The 17,490-nt window shown below is 47.5% G+C and overlaps 1 protein-coding gene and 1 long non-coding RNA gene across 2 annotated transcripts in view; one reads left to right on the top strand and one right to left on the bottom strand.

Moving 5' to 3' along the window:
- Positions 1-7,650: 7,650 nt before the first annotated feature.
- Positions 7,651-8,177, top strand: LOC743637 (large ribosomal subunit protein mL53-like). The gene has a single exon (XM_054664685.2). It carries the CDS (start codon positions 7,687-7,689, stop codon positions 8,023-8,025), a length of 339 nt encoding a protein of 112 aa, XP_054520660.1. The 5' UTR covers positions 7,651-7,686; the 3' UTR covers positions 8,026-8,177.
- A 946-nt stretch (positions 8,178-9,123) lies between these two features.
- The window catches only part of LOC107967664 (uncharacterized), a 31,203-nt gene continuing 22,836 nt past the window's right edge, over positions 9,124-17,490 (bottom strand). The window contains exons 3-5 of the long non-coding RNA XR_008538581.2: positions 15,052-15,255; positions 13,905-14,083; positions 9,124-10,654 (exon numbers count right to left, since the gene is read on the bottom strand). This is a non-coding gene — a long non-coding RNA (uncharacterized LOC107967664). The remainder of the gene's footprint in view (positions 10,655-13,904; positions 14,084-15,051; positions 15,256-17,490) is intronic.

The raw sequence follows: 17,490 nt of genomic DNA, 5'->3' as shown, positions 1-17,490 counted from the left end.
AGCTTGCAGTGAGCTGAGATCACACCACTGCACTCCAGCCTGGGCAACAGAGCAAGACTCCATCTCAAAAAAAAAGAAAAAAAGAAAAAAAAAAAAGAAGGGAAGATCTGGACACACTGGGTTCACATTCCTGCATGGCGATTGGCTGGAACATAGGAACAGCTACCACCATTACATGGGCCCTGCCTGTTGCTGCAGTCCCCACCATTCCCAGTTGTCTTGCCCAGGCCTCCATAACATAAACTCCATCATCGGTTTATGTTACCTGCTGGTCACTGGAGACATTTAAGACTCCCAGTACAATGTGTCATGAAGAGAATAAACCAATGTTGTTGTGAAGATTCTAAAAGCAGTTAAATCATTTGAATGGTGAAAAAACAGAAAACAGTTCATTTCATTGGGGCTACAAAAACACAGGACCTTGGAGGAAGAATATAATGTTACCAAGCAGAGGATTTGGGAAGCAGATACCCCTTCACCTCTGCTTGCAGCTTGCAATCCAAACAGGTCCTTCAGCCTCAAGTTGCCTCTGGGCAGGGGAGGCTGGCCCTGCCTCCCAGGGAGATCCAGGCAGGTGCCATGGGCAGGTCAGCCAGGCGGTCAGGTTGCGAATCGGAGGGACTCTTCTCTCTGTGGGGTCAGGACTCCATGTGCATTATTTATGAGCCCTTCTGTAGATGGCACCTGCCAGCCACCCCGATCTGAGCAGCCGCTCGGGTGCCAAGTATCAGGGTTGACTTGGCTGCTGCCCTGTCCCGGTTCTTGCTCTTGCCCAAAGCACTTCCATTGTTTTTTTTTTTTAAAGACAGAGTCTTGCTCTGTCACCCAGGCTGGATTGCAGTGGCACAATCTCGGCTCACTGCAACCTCCATCTCCCAGGTTCAAGCAATTCTCCTGCCTCAACCTCCCAAGTAGCTGGAATTACAGGTGTGTGCCACCTCGCCTGGCTAATTTTTGTATTTTTAGTAGAGACGGGGTTTCGCCACATTGGCCAGGCTGGTCTCGAACTCCTGACCTCAGGTGATCCGCCTGCCTTGGTTTGCCAAAGTGCTGGGATTATAGGCGTGAGCCACCACGCCCGGCCCCCAGAGTTATTTCAGACGCACTCATCAGCAACCGGAGGCTGGACCTGGCTCTCTGGGGACTGTGATTATGGTGGGTGAGAAAGTATGGTGGGAGACTATCCTCCCTCACCCTCACCTCCACCCTCACCTTTTGTTCTCTTTGAGACATTCTACTTAGGGACCGCCAGCCTGCGGATTTGCTCAACCAGCTGGGGAGAGTCACAAAAGTAGCAAACACACACTCACTATGTGCCTGGCACTCTTCTCTACACTGTGTGTGTTTGCGTGTGTGTGTGTGTGTACATGCATTATCTACATAACAGTTTTATGACATAAGACCTTTATTATACCTATTTTATAGGTAAGTACTCTAAGGCATTTCTCCAACTGTTTTTTTCTTTCTTTCTTTTTTCTTTTGAGACAAGGTCTCTGTCATCCAAGCTGGAGTGCAGTGGTGCGATCACGGCTCACTGCAGCCTCCAGCTCCCAGGCTTGAGCAATTCTTTCCCCTCAGCTTCCTGAGTAACTGGGACTACAGGTGTGCCACCATGCCCAGGTGATTCTTTTATTTCTCGTAGAGACGGGGTCTTGCTATGTTGCCCAGGCTAGTCTCAAACTCCCGGGCTCAAGTGATCCTCTCAAAGTGCTGGGATTACAGGTGTGAGCCACCACGCCCAGCCTCTCTGACTTTTAATGTGCCCATGAATCACCACCTGGGGATCTTGCTAAAATGCAGATTCTGATTCAGTAGGTTCTAGGAGAGGCCCAGGATCCTGTAATTCTACAAGTTACCAGCCAGTGCTAGAGTCTAAGGTGCAGAGAGGTGAAGGAATTTACCCAAGATCATGTAGCTACTATTAATAGCAGCTGTGCTACTTAAGCATTGCAAAATACTAAGAGCCAATTCTAAAAGCAAGGGCACCTGTCCAAGGAGAAGTTAAAATTCCTCAGACTTTTCCTTCTTCTACTTCCAACAAATGCCCTTGCTCAAAATAGTCCCAAAGATTATAACAAACAATTTGTGCAAATATGTTTATAGCAGCACTTTTCAGATCAGCCACACAATGGATACATCCTCAATACCCACAATAGGGCAACAGCTGGGTGAACTATAGTCTATTTCATGTCACGCCATGCAGCTATTAAAATGATAATTATGGGAATTAAATGGATACCTGTAAACAGCTATATTAAGTCATGTTTAGCAAAGAAAAGTAGGACCAAAAATAATGTGTACCTATTGATTAAAGTTATATGATCAGGTTATCCCAGCACTTTGGGAGGCCAGGCGGGAGGATCGCTTGAGCCCAGGGGTTTGAGAACAGCCTGGGCAACACGGCAAAACCCTGTCACTACAAAAAATACAAAAACTACCTGGGCATGGTGGTATACGTTTGTAGACCCAGCTACTTGGGAGGCTGAGGCAGGAGAATCATATGAAACTGAGAGGTAGAGGTTGCAGTGAGCCAAGATAGTGCCACTGCACTCCAGTCTGGGTAACAGAGTGAGACCCTGTCTCAAAACAAGCAAACAAAGAAACAAAAAGTTATGCCAGACGCAGTGGCTTATGCCTGTAATCCCAGCACTTTGGGAGGCCGAGGCAGGTGGATTACCTGAGGTCAGGAGTTTGAGACTAGCCCGGTCAACATGGTCAAACCCCATCTCTACTAAAAATACAAAAATTAGCTGGACGTGGTGGCGGGCGCCTGTAGTTCCAGCTACTCAGGAGGCTGAGGCAGGAGAATGACTTGAACCTGGGAGGCAGAAGTTGCAGTGAGCCAAGATCGTGCCACTGCACTCCAGCCTGGGCGATAGAGTGAGACTCCATCTCAAAAAGAAAAAAAAAAAATCCCAGTTTTAGTTCTTGCAGGAGAATACTTTATTTACCTGCCCCTGTAAGAAGGATTTTAAGTCCTCCTTGTAGGATTGTTGCAAGGATGAAATGTAATAATGCAGGTAGGCAAAGTGCCTAGCATGTCAGCACTAGATATTTGTGTTTTCTTTTGTTTTTTATTTTATTTGTTTATTTATTTATTTAGAGACTGAGTCTCACTCTGTCACCAGGCTGGAGTGCAGTGGTGCGATCTCAGCTCACTGCAACCTCCGCCTCCCAGGTTCAAGCGATTCTCCTGCCTTAGCCTCCCAAGTAGCTGGGATTACAGGCGCACGCTGCCACTCCCGGCTCATTTTTTTTTTGTATTTTTAGTACAGACCGGGTTTCACCATGTTGGCCAGGATGGTCTCGATCTCTTGACCTCATGATCCCCCCGCCTTGAACTTCCAAAGTGCTGGGATTGAAGGCATGAGCTACCGCGCCCAGCCGATATTTGTGTTTTTTAATTAATTAATTAATTTTTTTTTTTTTGAGACGGAGTCTCGCTCTTTTGCCCAGGCCGGACTGCTGCAGTGGCGCTATCTTGGCTCACTGCAAGCTCCGCCTCCCTGGGTTCACGCCATTCTCCTGCCTCAGCTTCCCGTATTTGTGTTTTTTTAAAAATAAATGTTTTGGGCAGGGCGAGGTTGATCACGCCTGTAATCCCAGCACTTTGGGAGGCCGAGGCGGGCGGATCACGAGGTCAGGAGATCCAGACCATCCTGGCTAACACGGTGAAACCCCGTCTCTACTAAAAACACAAAAAATTAGCCGGGCATGGTGGTGGGCGCCTGTAGTCCCAGCTACTCGGGAGGCTGAGGCAGGAGAATGGCGTGAACCCGGGAGGCGGAGCTTGCAGTGAGCCGAGATCGCACTACCGCACTCCAGCCTGGGTGACAGAGTGAGACTCCATCTCAGATAAATAAATAAATAAATAAATAAATAAATAAATAAATAAATAAATGTTTTGGTCAGGCGCAGTGGCTCATGCCTGTAATCCCAGCACTTTGGGAGGCTGAGAGGATAGATCACTTGAGGTCAGGAGTTTGAGACCAGCCTGGCCAACATGGTGAAACCCCATCTCTATTAAAAATACAACAATTAGCCAGGCTTGGTGGTGCATGCCTGTAATCCCAGCTACTTGGGAGGCTGAGGCAGGAGAATTGCTTGAACCTGGGAGGTGGAAGTTGCAGTGAGCCAAGATCTCACCACTACACTCCAGCCTGGATGACAGAGCGAGACTCTGTCTGAAAAAAAAAAAAAAGGAAGCAATAAAGATAACACCTGTATTAAGATATCATTTACCCCTTTAAGTTGGTTTTAAAAGCAATAATTCAGTGGTTTTTAGTAAATTCATAGGTTATACAACCACTACCATGACCTAACTCCAGGACATTTTCATCATGCTCCCCAAAAAAACCTCATACCCATTAACAGTCACTCCTTTACCATCAGCTCCTGGAAGCCACTAATCTACTTTCTCTATAGAGATTTGCCTATTCTGGCCGGGCACGATGGCTCACGCCTATAATCCCAGCACTTTGGGAGGCCGATATAGGCGGATCATGAGGTCAGGAGATCGAGACCATCCTGGCTAACACGGTGAAACCCTGTCTCTACTAAAAAAAATACAACAAAAATTAGCCGGGCATGGTGGCGGGCGCCTGTAGCCCCAGCTACTCTGGAGGCTGAGGCAGGAGAATGGTGTGAAGCCAGGAGGCAGAGCTTGCAGTGAGCCGAGATCGCGCCACTGCACTCCAGCCTGGGAGACAGAGCAAGACTCCATCCCCCACAAAAAAAACCAAAAAAAAAAGATTTGCCTATTCTGGACATTTCATATAAATGGAGTCTTACTATGTATGGTCTTTGGTGACTTTTGTAGAGATGAATCTCACCATGTTGCCTAGCCTGGTCTCAAACTACTGGGCTCAAGCGATCCTCCAGCCTCAGCCTCCCAAAGTGCTGGGATTACGGGCATGAGCCACCATGCCCACCCTCCAATGGCATCCTTTATATTTTTCTTTCTTTTTTTTTTTTTTTTGAGACGGAATTTCACTCTTGTTACCCAGGCTGGAGTGTAATGGCACAATCATGGCTCACCGCAACCTCCATGTCCCAGGTTCAAGCAATTCTCCTGCCTCAGCCTCCCGAGTAGCTGGGATTACAGGCATGCGCCACCACGCCTGGCTAATTTTGTATTTTTAGTAGAGATGGAGTTATCCATGTTGGTCAGGCTGGTCTCGAATTCCCGACCTCAGGTGATCTGCCGCCTTGGCCTCCCAAAGTGCTGGGATTACAGGCATGAGCCACTGCGCCTGGCCGGCATCCTTTATAGCAAAGGATCCAATCCAAGATTCTCCATCACATTCAGGTGTCATGTCTCTTTGGCTGCCTGTAATATGAAACAGTTCTTCGATCTTTTTTTTTTTTTTGTCACCTAGGCTGGAGTGCAGTGGCGCGATCTCGGCTCACTGTAAGCTCCGCCTCCCGGGTTCACACCATTCTCCTGCCTCAGCCTCCGGAGTAGCTGGGACTACAGGTGCCCACCACTGCACCCGGCTAATTTTTTGTATTTTTAGTAGACACGGGGTTTCACTGTGTTAGCCAGGATAGTCTCGATCTCCTGACCTTGTGATACATCTGCCTCGGCCTTCCAAAGTGCTGGGATTTACAGGCACTTTGAGCCACCACGCCTGGCCTTTTTTTTTTTTTTTTTGAGATGGAGTCTTGCTCTGTTGCCCAGGATAGACAGGATGGAATGCAATGGCATTCCGTGATCTTGGCTCACTGCAACCTCCGCCTCCCAGGTCAAGAGATTCTCATGCCTCAGCCTCCTGAATAGCTGGGATTACAGGTGCCCACCACCACACCCGGCTAATTTTTTCCTTTTTTGATAGTGACAGGGTTTCACCATGTTGGCCAGGCTGGTTTCCAACTCCTCACCTCAGGTGATCTACCGGCCTCAGCCTCTTAAAGTGCTGGGATTACAGGCATGAGCCACTGCGCCTGGCCTCCTTATTGTATTTATTTATCCAATCATCACACCTGATACATAACCCATCTCCCATCACCGCCACCACCCTCTTCCCAGTTTTTGCATCCTCCCTCCTGCCCCAAATAAATGTATCTTGATGAAAGGGATGATGAGAATGATTTTTTTGGCTTGGTGTCCAAATTTAAAGTTTTAGCCAACATGGTGAAACCCCATCTCTAGTAAAGATACCAAAATTAGCCGGGCATGGTGCGGGCGCCTGTAATCCCAGCTACTCACGAGGCTGAGGCAGGAGAATTGCTTGACCCCGGGAGGCAGAGTTTGCAGTGAGCCAAGATCACGCCACTGCACTCTAGCCTGGGCAACAGAGCGAGATCCATCTCAAAAAAAATAAAATGAAAGTTTTCCAATGAGGCCCTGTTTACCAGGTTATTTTCTATTATGTCAGATATGGCTGGGAAATTTATAAGAAATGTTTTCCAATGACCAGGTAAAGGGCTGGCTGCTGCTTACGTTTTTGTTTTGATTTGCTTTTGGGGCTACAAGATTAAATCTTATTTTATTCTGCCACCTGCTGGCAACGTCTTGAAATTTCTTTCATCTAACAAAAGGCGAAACGTTTGTTGAAGATTTATTAACAAATATTATTTTTCCATTTTTCTCACAATCTGAAAACCTACCACTAAAAGAAAAACTCACTGATATGATTAGATGGTGTAAACATTCATCCTTATTCATCTTTGATAAGGCAAAACATTTGCTTTCCAAATTTTCCACAGTAATAATATGAAACAGTAATAATCTTTTGTGCATAAAATGTACGGATGTAGGCCGGGCATGGTGGTTCACGCCCGTAATCCCAGCACTTTGGGAGGCCGAGGCGGGTGGATTACAAGGTCAGGAGATGGAGACCATTCTGGCTAGCACAGTGAAATCCCGTCTCTACTAAAAATACAAAAAATTAGCCGGGCGTGGTGGTGGGCGCCTATAGTCCCAGCTACTCGGGAGGCTGAGGCAGGAGAATGGCGTGAACCCGGGAGGTGGAGCTTGCAGTGAGCTGAGATCACGCCACTGAACTTCAGCTTGGGTGACAGAGCGAGACTCCATCTCAAAAAAAAAAAAAAAATGTACAGATGTAATTTAAATAATAATTACAAAGTCAATCTGTGTAACTGACCCAGGTCAAGAAGAAGACATTGCCATCGTTCTTTTTTTTTTTTTTAGATGGAGTTTTGCCCTTGTTCCCCAGGCTGGAGTACAGTGGCCTGATCTCGGCTCTCTGCAACCTCTGCCTCCAGGGTTCAAAGGATTCTCCTGCTCAGCCTCCCAAGTAGCTGAGATTACAGGCGCGCACCACCATGCCCAACTAATTTTTGTATTTTTGTAGAGACGGTATTTCACCATATTGGCCAGGCTGGTCTCAAACTCCTGACCTCAAGTGATCCTCCCACCTTGGCCTCCCAAGGTGCTGGGATTACAGGTGTGAGCCACTGGGCCTGGCCATGCCATCGCTTTAAATGACCAATGTCCCTCTTCTCCAATCCTGGCTCTCTCTCTCTTCCCCTCAAAGGATTACCCTGATTTTGGGAATAATCATTTGAGTATATACTGCTTTTGTAAACAGAAAATAACTAAAGTATTAATTGTTCAAATTAATCATATAAAAATTTTGATGTGGCGATTTAATCTGGAAATTTACATGGTTATTTCTGCATTTAACAAAGACACCCTGGAGTTCTTCCGGGGCGGAGGTCACCATGGCAGCTGCCTTGGCTCGGCTTGGTCTGCGGCCTGTCAAACAGGTTCGGGTTCAGTTCTGTCTCTTCGAGAAAAACGTGGAATCGACGAGGACCTTCCTGCAGGCGGTGAGCAGTGAGAAGGTCCGCTCCACTAATCTCAACTGCTCAGTGATTGCGGACGTGAGGCATGACGGCTCCGAGCCCTGCGTGGACGTGCTGTTCGGAGACGGGCATCGCCTGATTATGCGCGGCGCTCATCTCACCGCTCTGGAAATGCTCACCGCCTTCGCCTCCCACATCCGGGCCAGGGACGCGGCGGGCAGCGGGGACAAGCCGGGTGCTGATACTGGTCGCTGACAGCGCCAAAGAGACCAACAAGATGATTTTAGCGTGGACTAGGACACTTAACCTAAGAAGAGTTTCACTTAATCATTCAAATCACTATCTGGAGGGCCACGGAGCGCAAAATAAAGTTTAAAACCCTGCTAAAAAAAAAAAAAAAAAACAAAGACATCCTGAGTTCAACATCATTAATTATTAGGGAAATGCAAATCAGATCAGAGTGATCTCACTCACTAGAATAGCTAAAGTTAAAAAGACAATCATAAATGTTAAAGATGTGGAGAAATTAAGACTCTCATATATTACCGATGGGAATGTGAAATGGTGCAGCCACTTCGGAAGACAGTTTGGCAGTTCCTCAAAATATGAAACACCAAGTTACCATATGACAGAGCAATTCCACTTCTGGGTGTAGCACCAAACGAAATGAAACATTATGTCCACACAAAAACTTGTACACAAATGTTGATACTAGCATTATTCCTAAAAGCCAAAAAGTGGAAACAATGCAAGTGTCCATCCACTGATGAATGAATAAACAAAATGTGATCTACCGCACAATGGAATATGATTCAGCCATCCAACGGAATGATGTATTGACACAGGTTGTCACATAGAAAAACCTTGAAGACATCGTGGGAAGTGAAGGTCGTCCATCACAAAAGACTACATAGGGTATGATTCCACTTATAGGAAATGTCCAGAACAGGCAAATTCAGAGAGACAGAAAGCAGAGAAGTGCTTGCCAGGGGCTGGGGGAGTGGGGAAAGGAAGAGTGACAACTAATGGGTATCAGGTTCCTTTTGAAGTGATGAAAATATTCCGAAAGTAGATAGCGGTGGTGGTCACACAACCCTGTGAATACCTTAAAAACCACTAGATTAGAATTACATATTATTATATATTATAATTGTGTATATATATATATATATATTTTTTTTTTTTTTTTTGAGATGGAGTCTTGCTCTGTCACCCAGGCTGGAGTGCAGTGGCGCGATCTCGGCTCACTGCAAGCTCCGCCTCCCAGGTTCACACCATTCTCCTGCCTCAGCCTCCCAAGTAGCTGGGACTACAGGCGCCCGCCACCACGCCCGGCTAATTTTTTATATTTTTAGTAGAGATGGGGTTTCGCCATGTCAGCCAGGATGGTCTCGATCTCCTGACCGCGTGATCCGCCCGCCTCGGCCTCCCAAAGTGCTGGGATTACAGGCATGAGCCACCGCACCTGGCCTCTTTTTTTCTTTTTTTGAGACAGAATCTCACTCTGTCACCCAGGCTGGAGTGCAGTGGCATGATCTCGGCTCACTGCAACCTCTGCCTCCCAGGTTCAAGTGATTCTTCTGCCTCAGCCTCCTGAATAGCTGGGACTACAGGTGTAAGCCACCATGCCCAGCTAATTTTTGTATCTTTAGTAGAGACGGGGTTTCACCATGTTGGCCAGGATTGTCTCGATCTATTGACCTCGTGATCTGCCCACCTCGGTCTCCCAAAGTGCTGGGAATTACAGGCGTGAGCCACCAGGCCTGGCCTTTTAAAAAATATTTAATTTATGTATTTATTTGAGACAAGGTCTGTCTCTGTCGCCCAGGCTAGAGCACGGTGATGTGATCTCAGTTCACTGTATCCTTAACCTCCCAGGCTCAAGTGATCCTTTTACCTCAACTTCTCGAGTAGCTGGGACTACAAGTGCATGCCACCACACCCAGCTAATTTTTTACATTTTCTGTAGAGATGGCAGTCTCAGTATGTTGACCAGGCTGGATCTCAAAGCGATCCTCCTGTCTTGGCCTCCCAAAGTGCTGGGATTACAGGTGTGAGCTACTGCACCTGGCATATAATTATACATTAATCCCCACTTTCTCACTCTCCAGAAGCAACCACTATTGTGAACTTGGGGTATATCATTCTAGTTCAATTTATGTTCCTTTATATCTTATTATGTTGTGTACTGTTCATCTTGTAAATAAATTGTATACTAATCTATTACATTTAAAACAACAATGTGCTGAGACTTGCTTTTGTCAGCTTTTTTTTACATTTATATTTTCTCACGAAATAAGCATAGAGGAAAGCATAAAAACCATTATGTATAGTTTGTCAAGTAATAGTAAGCTGAACACCTAGGTACCTACCACCCAGGTCATGAAATTAATCACTGCCAGCGCCCAGAATCATGGAACATGCAGACTCTCAGCCTTGGCCTCCTTCTTTCCCCCAGACGTAACCACAGCCTTGCTTTTCTGGTAATTTAGTTGCTTTTCTTTGTAGTTTTACCACTTATATTTATTTTTCCTGGTTTGGATCTTTTATTTTTAAAGTTATGTATGAACATAATTATTTTTATTTATTTATTTATTTATTTATTTTTTGAGATGGAGTCTTGCTCTGTTGCCTAGGCTGGAGTGCAATGGTGCGATCTCAGTTCACTGCAACCTCCACCTCCTGGGTTCAAGTGATTCTCCTGCCTCAGCCTCCTGAGTAGCTGGAATTACAAGCGCATGCCACCACGCCAATTTTTGTATTTTTAGTAGAGACAGGGTTTCACCATGTTGACCAGGCTGGTCTCGAACTCCTGACCTCAGGTGATCTGCCCGCCTCAGCCTTCCAAAGTGCTGAGATTATAGGCGTGAGCCACAGCACCTGGCTGAACAAAATTATTAATATAAATTATACACACACACACACACACACACATATATATATATACATGTCTGTCTGTCTTCCTGTAGTTGGTATTATAGCTCCATATTAGACTCAGCCATTGTTACATGTGACTATAATTCATTCATTTCGCTGCTGTGACATTCTTTTTTTTTTTTTTTTTCTGTTGCCCTGTCTAGAGTGCCACGGCATAATCACAGCTCAGAGCAGCCTTGATCTCCCGAGCTCAAGCAATCCTTTCAATGCAGCCTCCTGAGGAGCTGAACTACAAGTGTGTGCCATCCTGCCTGGTTGATTTTGTTTTATTTTAGGAGGTGAGATATGGCTGGGCGCCATGGCTCATGCCTGTAATACCAGCACTTTGGGAGGCCAAGGCAGGCAAATCACTTGAGGTCACTTGAGTTTGACATCTGCCCAGCCAACATGGTGTAACTCCATCTCTACAAAAAATACAACAAAAAAATTAACCAGGCGTGGTGGCATGCGCTTGTGGTCCCAGCTACTTGGGAGGCTGAGGCAGCAGAATCACTTGAACCCACGAGGTGGAGGCTGCAGTGAGCCAAGATCAGACCACTGTACTCCAGCCTGGGTGACAGACCAAAACTCTGTCTCAAAAAAAAAAAAAGAAAGAAAAGAAAGAAAGACAGGGTCTTGTTCTGTTGCCCAGGCTGTAGTGCAGTGGCACCATCATGGCTCACTGCAGCCTTGGCCTCCTGGGTTCAAGCCATCCTCCCACCTCAGCCTCCCAAAGCACTGGGATGACAGGCGTGAGCCACAGAACCCAGCCATAGTGCCTAACATCTTGAGTGATGAATGAGATCCACATTATTTGTTACTGTCTCTAGATTAAGGAAAACCAGTTAATTATTTGATTTAGGAACTGGCATGATCCACCCCAAATAATTTACATGATAAGTGTGCCCTGGTGCATGCATCTTTGTCATCTCAGCCACTCTGGAGGCTGAGGCAGGAGGACAGCTTCAGCCCAGGAGTTTGAGGCCAGCCTGGACAACATAGCAAGAGCCTGTCTCTTAAAAACAACAACAACAACAACAACAAACTAATACGGCGGGGTGCAGTGGCTCATGCCTGTAATCCCAGCACTTTGGGAGGCTGAGGCGGGAGGATCACCTGAGGTCAGGAGTTTGAGACCAGCCTGGCCAACATGGTAAAACCCCGTTTTTACTAAAAATACAAAAAAATTAGCCAGGCGTAGTGGTGGGCTCCTGTAATCCCAGCTACTTGGGAGGTTGAGGCACGAGAATCACTTGAACCCAGGAGGCGGAGGTTGCAGTGAGCGGAGATTGTGCCACTGCACTCCAGCCTGGGCAACAAGAGTGAAACTCCGTTTCAAAAAAAACAAAACAAAAACAAAACAAAAAACGAATATATCATGGCCGGACAGGACGGCTCATGCCTTTGGGAGGATGAAGCGGATGGATCACTTAAGGTCAGGAGTTCAAGACCAGCCTGGCCAACATGGTGAAACCCTGTCTCTACTAAAAATACAAAAATTAGCCGGGTGTGGTGGTGGGCGCCTGTAATCCCAGCTACTTGGGAGGCTAAGGCAGGAGAATTGCTTGAACCCAGGAGGCGGAGGTTGTAGTGAGCCGAGATCGTGCCACTGCACTGCAGCCTGGGCAACAGAGTGAGACTGAAAAAAAAAAAAACGCCGGGCATGATGGCTCACACCTGTAATCTCATTACTTTAGAAGGCTGAAGCGGGCAGATCACCTGAGGTCAGGAGTTCAAGAACAGCCTGGCCAACATAGTGAAACCTTGTCTCTACTAAAAATACAAAAAATTAACCAGGCGTGATGGTGGCGCCTGTAGTCCCAGCTACTTGGGAGGCTGAGGCAGGAGAATCGCTTGAACTCAGGAGGCAGAGGTTGCAGTGAGCCGAGATCGTGCCACTGCACTCCAGCCTGGGCAACAGAGCGAGACTCCAACTCAAAAAAAAAAAAAAAGTGTCCTAGCAATGTAATTATATCAAAGAATTTAAATGAACTGTAACTCCAAAACTGTAAGTACTTCCCGTGATAGAGCCATGAGGCAATAGAAAGGATGTTTCAAACTTATTAGCATCTTTAAAGGAGCTGCCAAATTCATGTGCTTCTTTCTGGAGAGGGGTTAAATTGAGAAGTATATTGTATTTCAGTTTGGTTCATTTAACATCTGCCAATGCCAGCATGTTGTCTGGTTAGGGAAATGTTATATATAAGTAATTGCTATAGCATGTGGTTGAGACCGTGTGTCTTCCTGCGGTTTAGGCTTCTCACTGGCATCCTAAAACAATTCCAATCTCCAACCACGGGACTTTGTCTGCTTTGAGCAAGGCAGTAGCCTCAGCACTTAGCGTGGCTCCCGGCACTCAATAAATATGTATCGAGTGGGTGAATATTTAGTGTACTTGTCATTTGCCTGAATGACATCCGATCCCCTCCTTACCCTTCCGCCTGCTCTGCTCCGTTTCCCAAGGTGATGAACACGCAGACTGAGCTTTCCAGCCTTCCTGCTGGGCTCAGTCAATGGAAGGGACTGGTGGGAGGCTGGAAGGCAGGAGGGGAAGCTGGGGTATTTCTGCCCTCTCTTTGTGTTGGGCATCATCTCCAGTAGCATCTTTGGCTGAAATGGCTGCACAGGCTTCATCCAGGTGACTTTTTTTTTTTTTTTTTTTTTTTTTTTGAGACGGAGTCTTGCTCTGTCGCCCAGGCTGGAGTGCAGTGGTGCAATCTCGGCTCACTGCAAGCTCCGCCTCCCGGGTTCACGCCATTTTCCTGCCTCAGCCTCCTGAGTACCTGGGACTACAGGTGCCCGCCACCACGCCCGGCTAATTTTTTGTATTTTTAGTAGAGACGGGGTTTCACCATGTTAGCCATGATGGTCTCGATTTCCTAACCTCGTGATCCGCCCGCCTCAGCCTCCCAAAGTGCTGGGATTACAGGCATGAGCCACCGCGCCTGGCCTCATCCAGGTGACTTTTTTGGGGGAGGGTTGTTTTTGAGACAGGGTCTCGCTCTGTCACCCCAGCTGGAGTGCAGGGGCACAATCACAGCTCACTACAGCCTTCAATTCTGGGCTCAAGTCACCCTCCCACCTCAGCCTCCTGAGTAGCTGGGACTACAGGCGCATGCCACCATGCCCAGCTAATTTTTGTATCTTTTGTAGACACACAGTTTCACCATGTTGCTCCAGGCTGGTCTCAAACTCCTGGGCTCAAGAGATCCACTCACCTCGGCCTCCCAAAGTGCTGGAATTACATACATGAGCCACTGTGCCCAGCCACACGTGGTTTTTAAGAGATTTTTGTAGGAGTTGGGATCTTCCACAATTGTGAGATCTGGTTAGACAGTCTCCATAACGCTGGGTCTCTGTGTCTGATGCTGGAGACTGAAGTCTGCAGGGCAGGCAGCTGAGAACAGAAGATGGATGTAAAGTAGGGAAGAGCAAGAACGATCTGGAACCCATGAGCAAGAGCTGAAATCTACAAGCACAGACTGAAACCTAGGTCAGTCCTCATTGTCCCCAACTTTGATGGCATGGGTGTCCTGCAGGAAACACTGGTGCCCTTAGGCAGGGAGCTGGCTCACGGGTCACAGCAGCCAAACAAGGATCCAGGGGCAGGTGGACCCACCGCAGGCAGGTAAAGGACAATGTTCAGGAGATGCAGAAGTGGCTGGTGACTCTGTCCCGGCTTTCCAGGCATCAGTAAGAGTATGGCTGCTGCTCTACTTCCACACACCAAATCTCATGCCACAGAAAATTGCCCTTTATGGCCCACCCAACCAGAAAAACATAGAAAAAGGAATTCTGGGAAATGCAATTCAACTAGCCAAGCTAACACATTACCAAGCCAGTGACCATGGTTTCTTGGGATAGCTTGGGGGTGACGTATCAGTGTTCTACCACGAGCAAACCTACCTGCAAGGGCTGAGAGCTGAAGGAAGCTGACAAACCTGGTTTCTCAGAAAGAAGCTTTTTTGTTTTTTAGAGACAGAGTCTCGCTGTGTTGCCCAGGCTGGAGTGCAGTGCCACAATCATGGCTCACTGTAGCCTCAGACTTCTGGGCTCAAGCAATGCTCCTGCCTCAGCTTCCTGAGTAGCTGGGACTATAGGTGCACCACAGCACACTCGGTTAAGGTTTTCCATTTTTTTGTAGCAAAGAGGGCTCACCACTTTGTCCAGGTTGCTCTCAAACTCCTGGCCTCAAGCATTCCTCCTGTCTTGGCCTCCCAAAGCACTAGGATTACAGGCATGAGCCACCCACCCAGTCTCAGAATGAAACATTTAATAGGGATTTTTGAACAAAAGCCATGTCTTGGGTGGCTGTGAGATGATGGATCCCTGCACCGTTAGCCCCCAGACCCAAGGCTTATATACCTAGGCAAAGAGTCTATGTGCTTCAGAAGGAATATGTCATCAAGGTTGTTTTGACCCAAGGGCAGGATTTGCAGTAATTACTTGCTCTTCACAGTAGATAACGTAGAAATCTTAGAGGCATTCCGGCAACTGAGATTAATTAGAAGTCCACATGGTGGATAAGCCGGCAAGGTAGAATTGCTTTAGCCTCCACAATCAGCCCACCTGCAAGTAAAAGGAAATGTAACCAAAAGTGCTTAACCAATAAGGAAAATTTACTATGTCACAGAACAATGGGTCCAATGACCTTACAGTGTTGTTAATGGCTCAGGAATGTCATTAAGGGTCAAGTTCTTTTTCTCTGCCATCTGCAGCAGGTTGGCTGTATTTCTCAGCATGTCACAGCCTCTATCACATCCTCACATACCTATGTCCACAGCTGGGAAGGGGACTGTTTCTCTCATGAGGCTCTATTTAAGAGCAGGGGGCTGCATACAGTGGCTCATACCTGTAATCCCAGCACTTTGGGAGGCTGAAGCAGGAGGATCGCTTGAGCTCAGGAGTTCAAGGCCAGCTTAGGCAAGATAGCGAGACCCCATCTCTATAAAAATAAAAAATTAGCGGGCATAGTGGCACACGCCTGTGGTCCCACCTACTCAGGAGGCTGAGGCAGGAGGATCGCTTGTCTAAAAAGTCAAGGCTACAGTGAGCTGTGATCGCACCACTGTACTCAAGCCTGGGCAACAGAGGGAGACCATGTCTCAAAAAAAAAAAAAAATTATGAAGAATTTGAAAATGGGCCGGGCGCAAGGGCACACACCTGTAATCCCAGCACTTTGGGAGGCCGAGGGGGGTGGATCAGGTCAGGAAGCCTAAGGTCAGGGGTTCAAGACCAGCCTGGCCAACATGATGAAACCCCATTTCTACTAAAAATTAAAAATTAGCCGGGCATAGTGGCACACGCATGTAATCCCAGCTACTCGGGAGGCTGAGGTGGGAGAATCAGTTGAACCTGGGAGGTGGAGGTTGCAGTGAGCCATGATCACATTACTGAACTCCAGGCTGGGCAACAGAGGGAGACTCCAAAAAAAAAAAAAAAAAGAATTTTGAAATACCGACAGGAGGGTATAACCCAAGCACAAGGCCCTTCTGAATGCAGGGAACATCATATTAACTAGGTGTAGATTTTGAGTCCATTTAAGGGTTTTCATGTTGCTTTTTCATTACTTTTCTATGCTTTTTATGAGGGACATACGAAGCAGTTCATTCTTTTCAAAGCAGGTCCATTCTTGGCTTAGGGCTCTTTTTAAAAATTTTATTATTACTATTTTTTTTTTGAGACAGAGTTTTGCTCTTGTTGCCCAGGCCAGAGTGCAATGGCTGCAGTGGCGCGATCTCGGCTCACCACAACCTGTGCCTCCTGGGTTCAAGCGATTCTCCTGCCTCAGCCTCCCGACTAGCTGGGATTACAGGCATGAGCCACCATGCCGGGCTAATTTTGTATTTTTAGTAGAGACAGGGTTTCTCCATGTTGGTCAGGCTTGTCTCCAACTCCCGACCTCAGGTGATCTACCTGCCTCAGCCTCCCAAAGTGCTGGGTTTACAGGCGTGAGCCACCGCGCCCGGCCGACTCTTTTTTTTTTTTAGACGGAGTTTCACTCTTGTCACCCAGGCTGGAGTGCAATGGTGCAATCTCAGCTCACTGCAACCTCCACCTCCTGGGTTCAAGAGGTTCTCCTGCCTCAGCCTCTCGAGTAGCTAGGATTACAGGCGCCCGCCACCACGCCCAGCTAATTTTTGTATTTTGTTTAGGCAGAGACGGGGTTTCACCATGTTGGCCAGACTGGTCTCGAACTCCTGACCTCAGGTGATCCACCCGCCTCGGCCTCCCAAAGTGCTGGGATTACAGGTGTGAGCCACCGCGCCCGGCTCAAATCTTTTTTAAATTGAAGGGTAAATTCTCTGTGTTCATATTCCCAGTCGTGACATTTTTTGGTCGAGTAACCTTGCTGCGGAGCATTGGGGACAGTCCCCGCCCCAAACTCGGCCACCGGCGCCTCTTTCGCGCTCTCATCGCCCTTGCAGCGTTGGAACGCGATCCCGCCCACTTCCGGCAGGAGCGTCCAGAGCGCAGGCCCAACTCCAGGCGTCTTTCAGCAACTGTCAACTGCTGACGTATGCGCATGTGTAAAGGGGCGGGTCTGGTTAATTGCGCGGGAGATTGTGGGTCCACTGAACTCACGCGACTGTCTCCGCCCACTTAAATAGGCGGGCGGAGCCGAGGGCCCAGTCTGGCTTCAGGAAGCGCAGGCGCATTGAGTACAGGAACGTGACTCAGGCACCGGGGCGACCTTCACGCATGCTCATTTTAATGAGGCAAAGAGCTTATTACACCAGCTCCAGGACCCGCCTTTCTCTCTTAACCAGCCTCTCTGGCTTTTAAAGGGCCAGAATTCCTCC

Source organism: Pan troglodytes, chromosome 10, assembly GCF_028858775.2.
Source record: "Pan troglodytes isolate AG18354 chromosome 10, NHGRI_mPanTro3-v2.0_pri, whole genome shotgun sequence".
Lineage (NCBI taxonomy): Eukaryota > Metazoa > Chordata > Mammalia > Primates > Hominidae > Pan > Pan troglodytes.
Note: the sequence above shows the minus strand (reverse complement) of the source record. Positions and strands in the feature narration are given on the sequence as shown.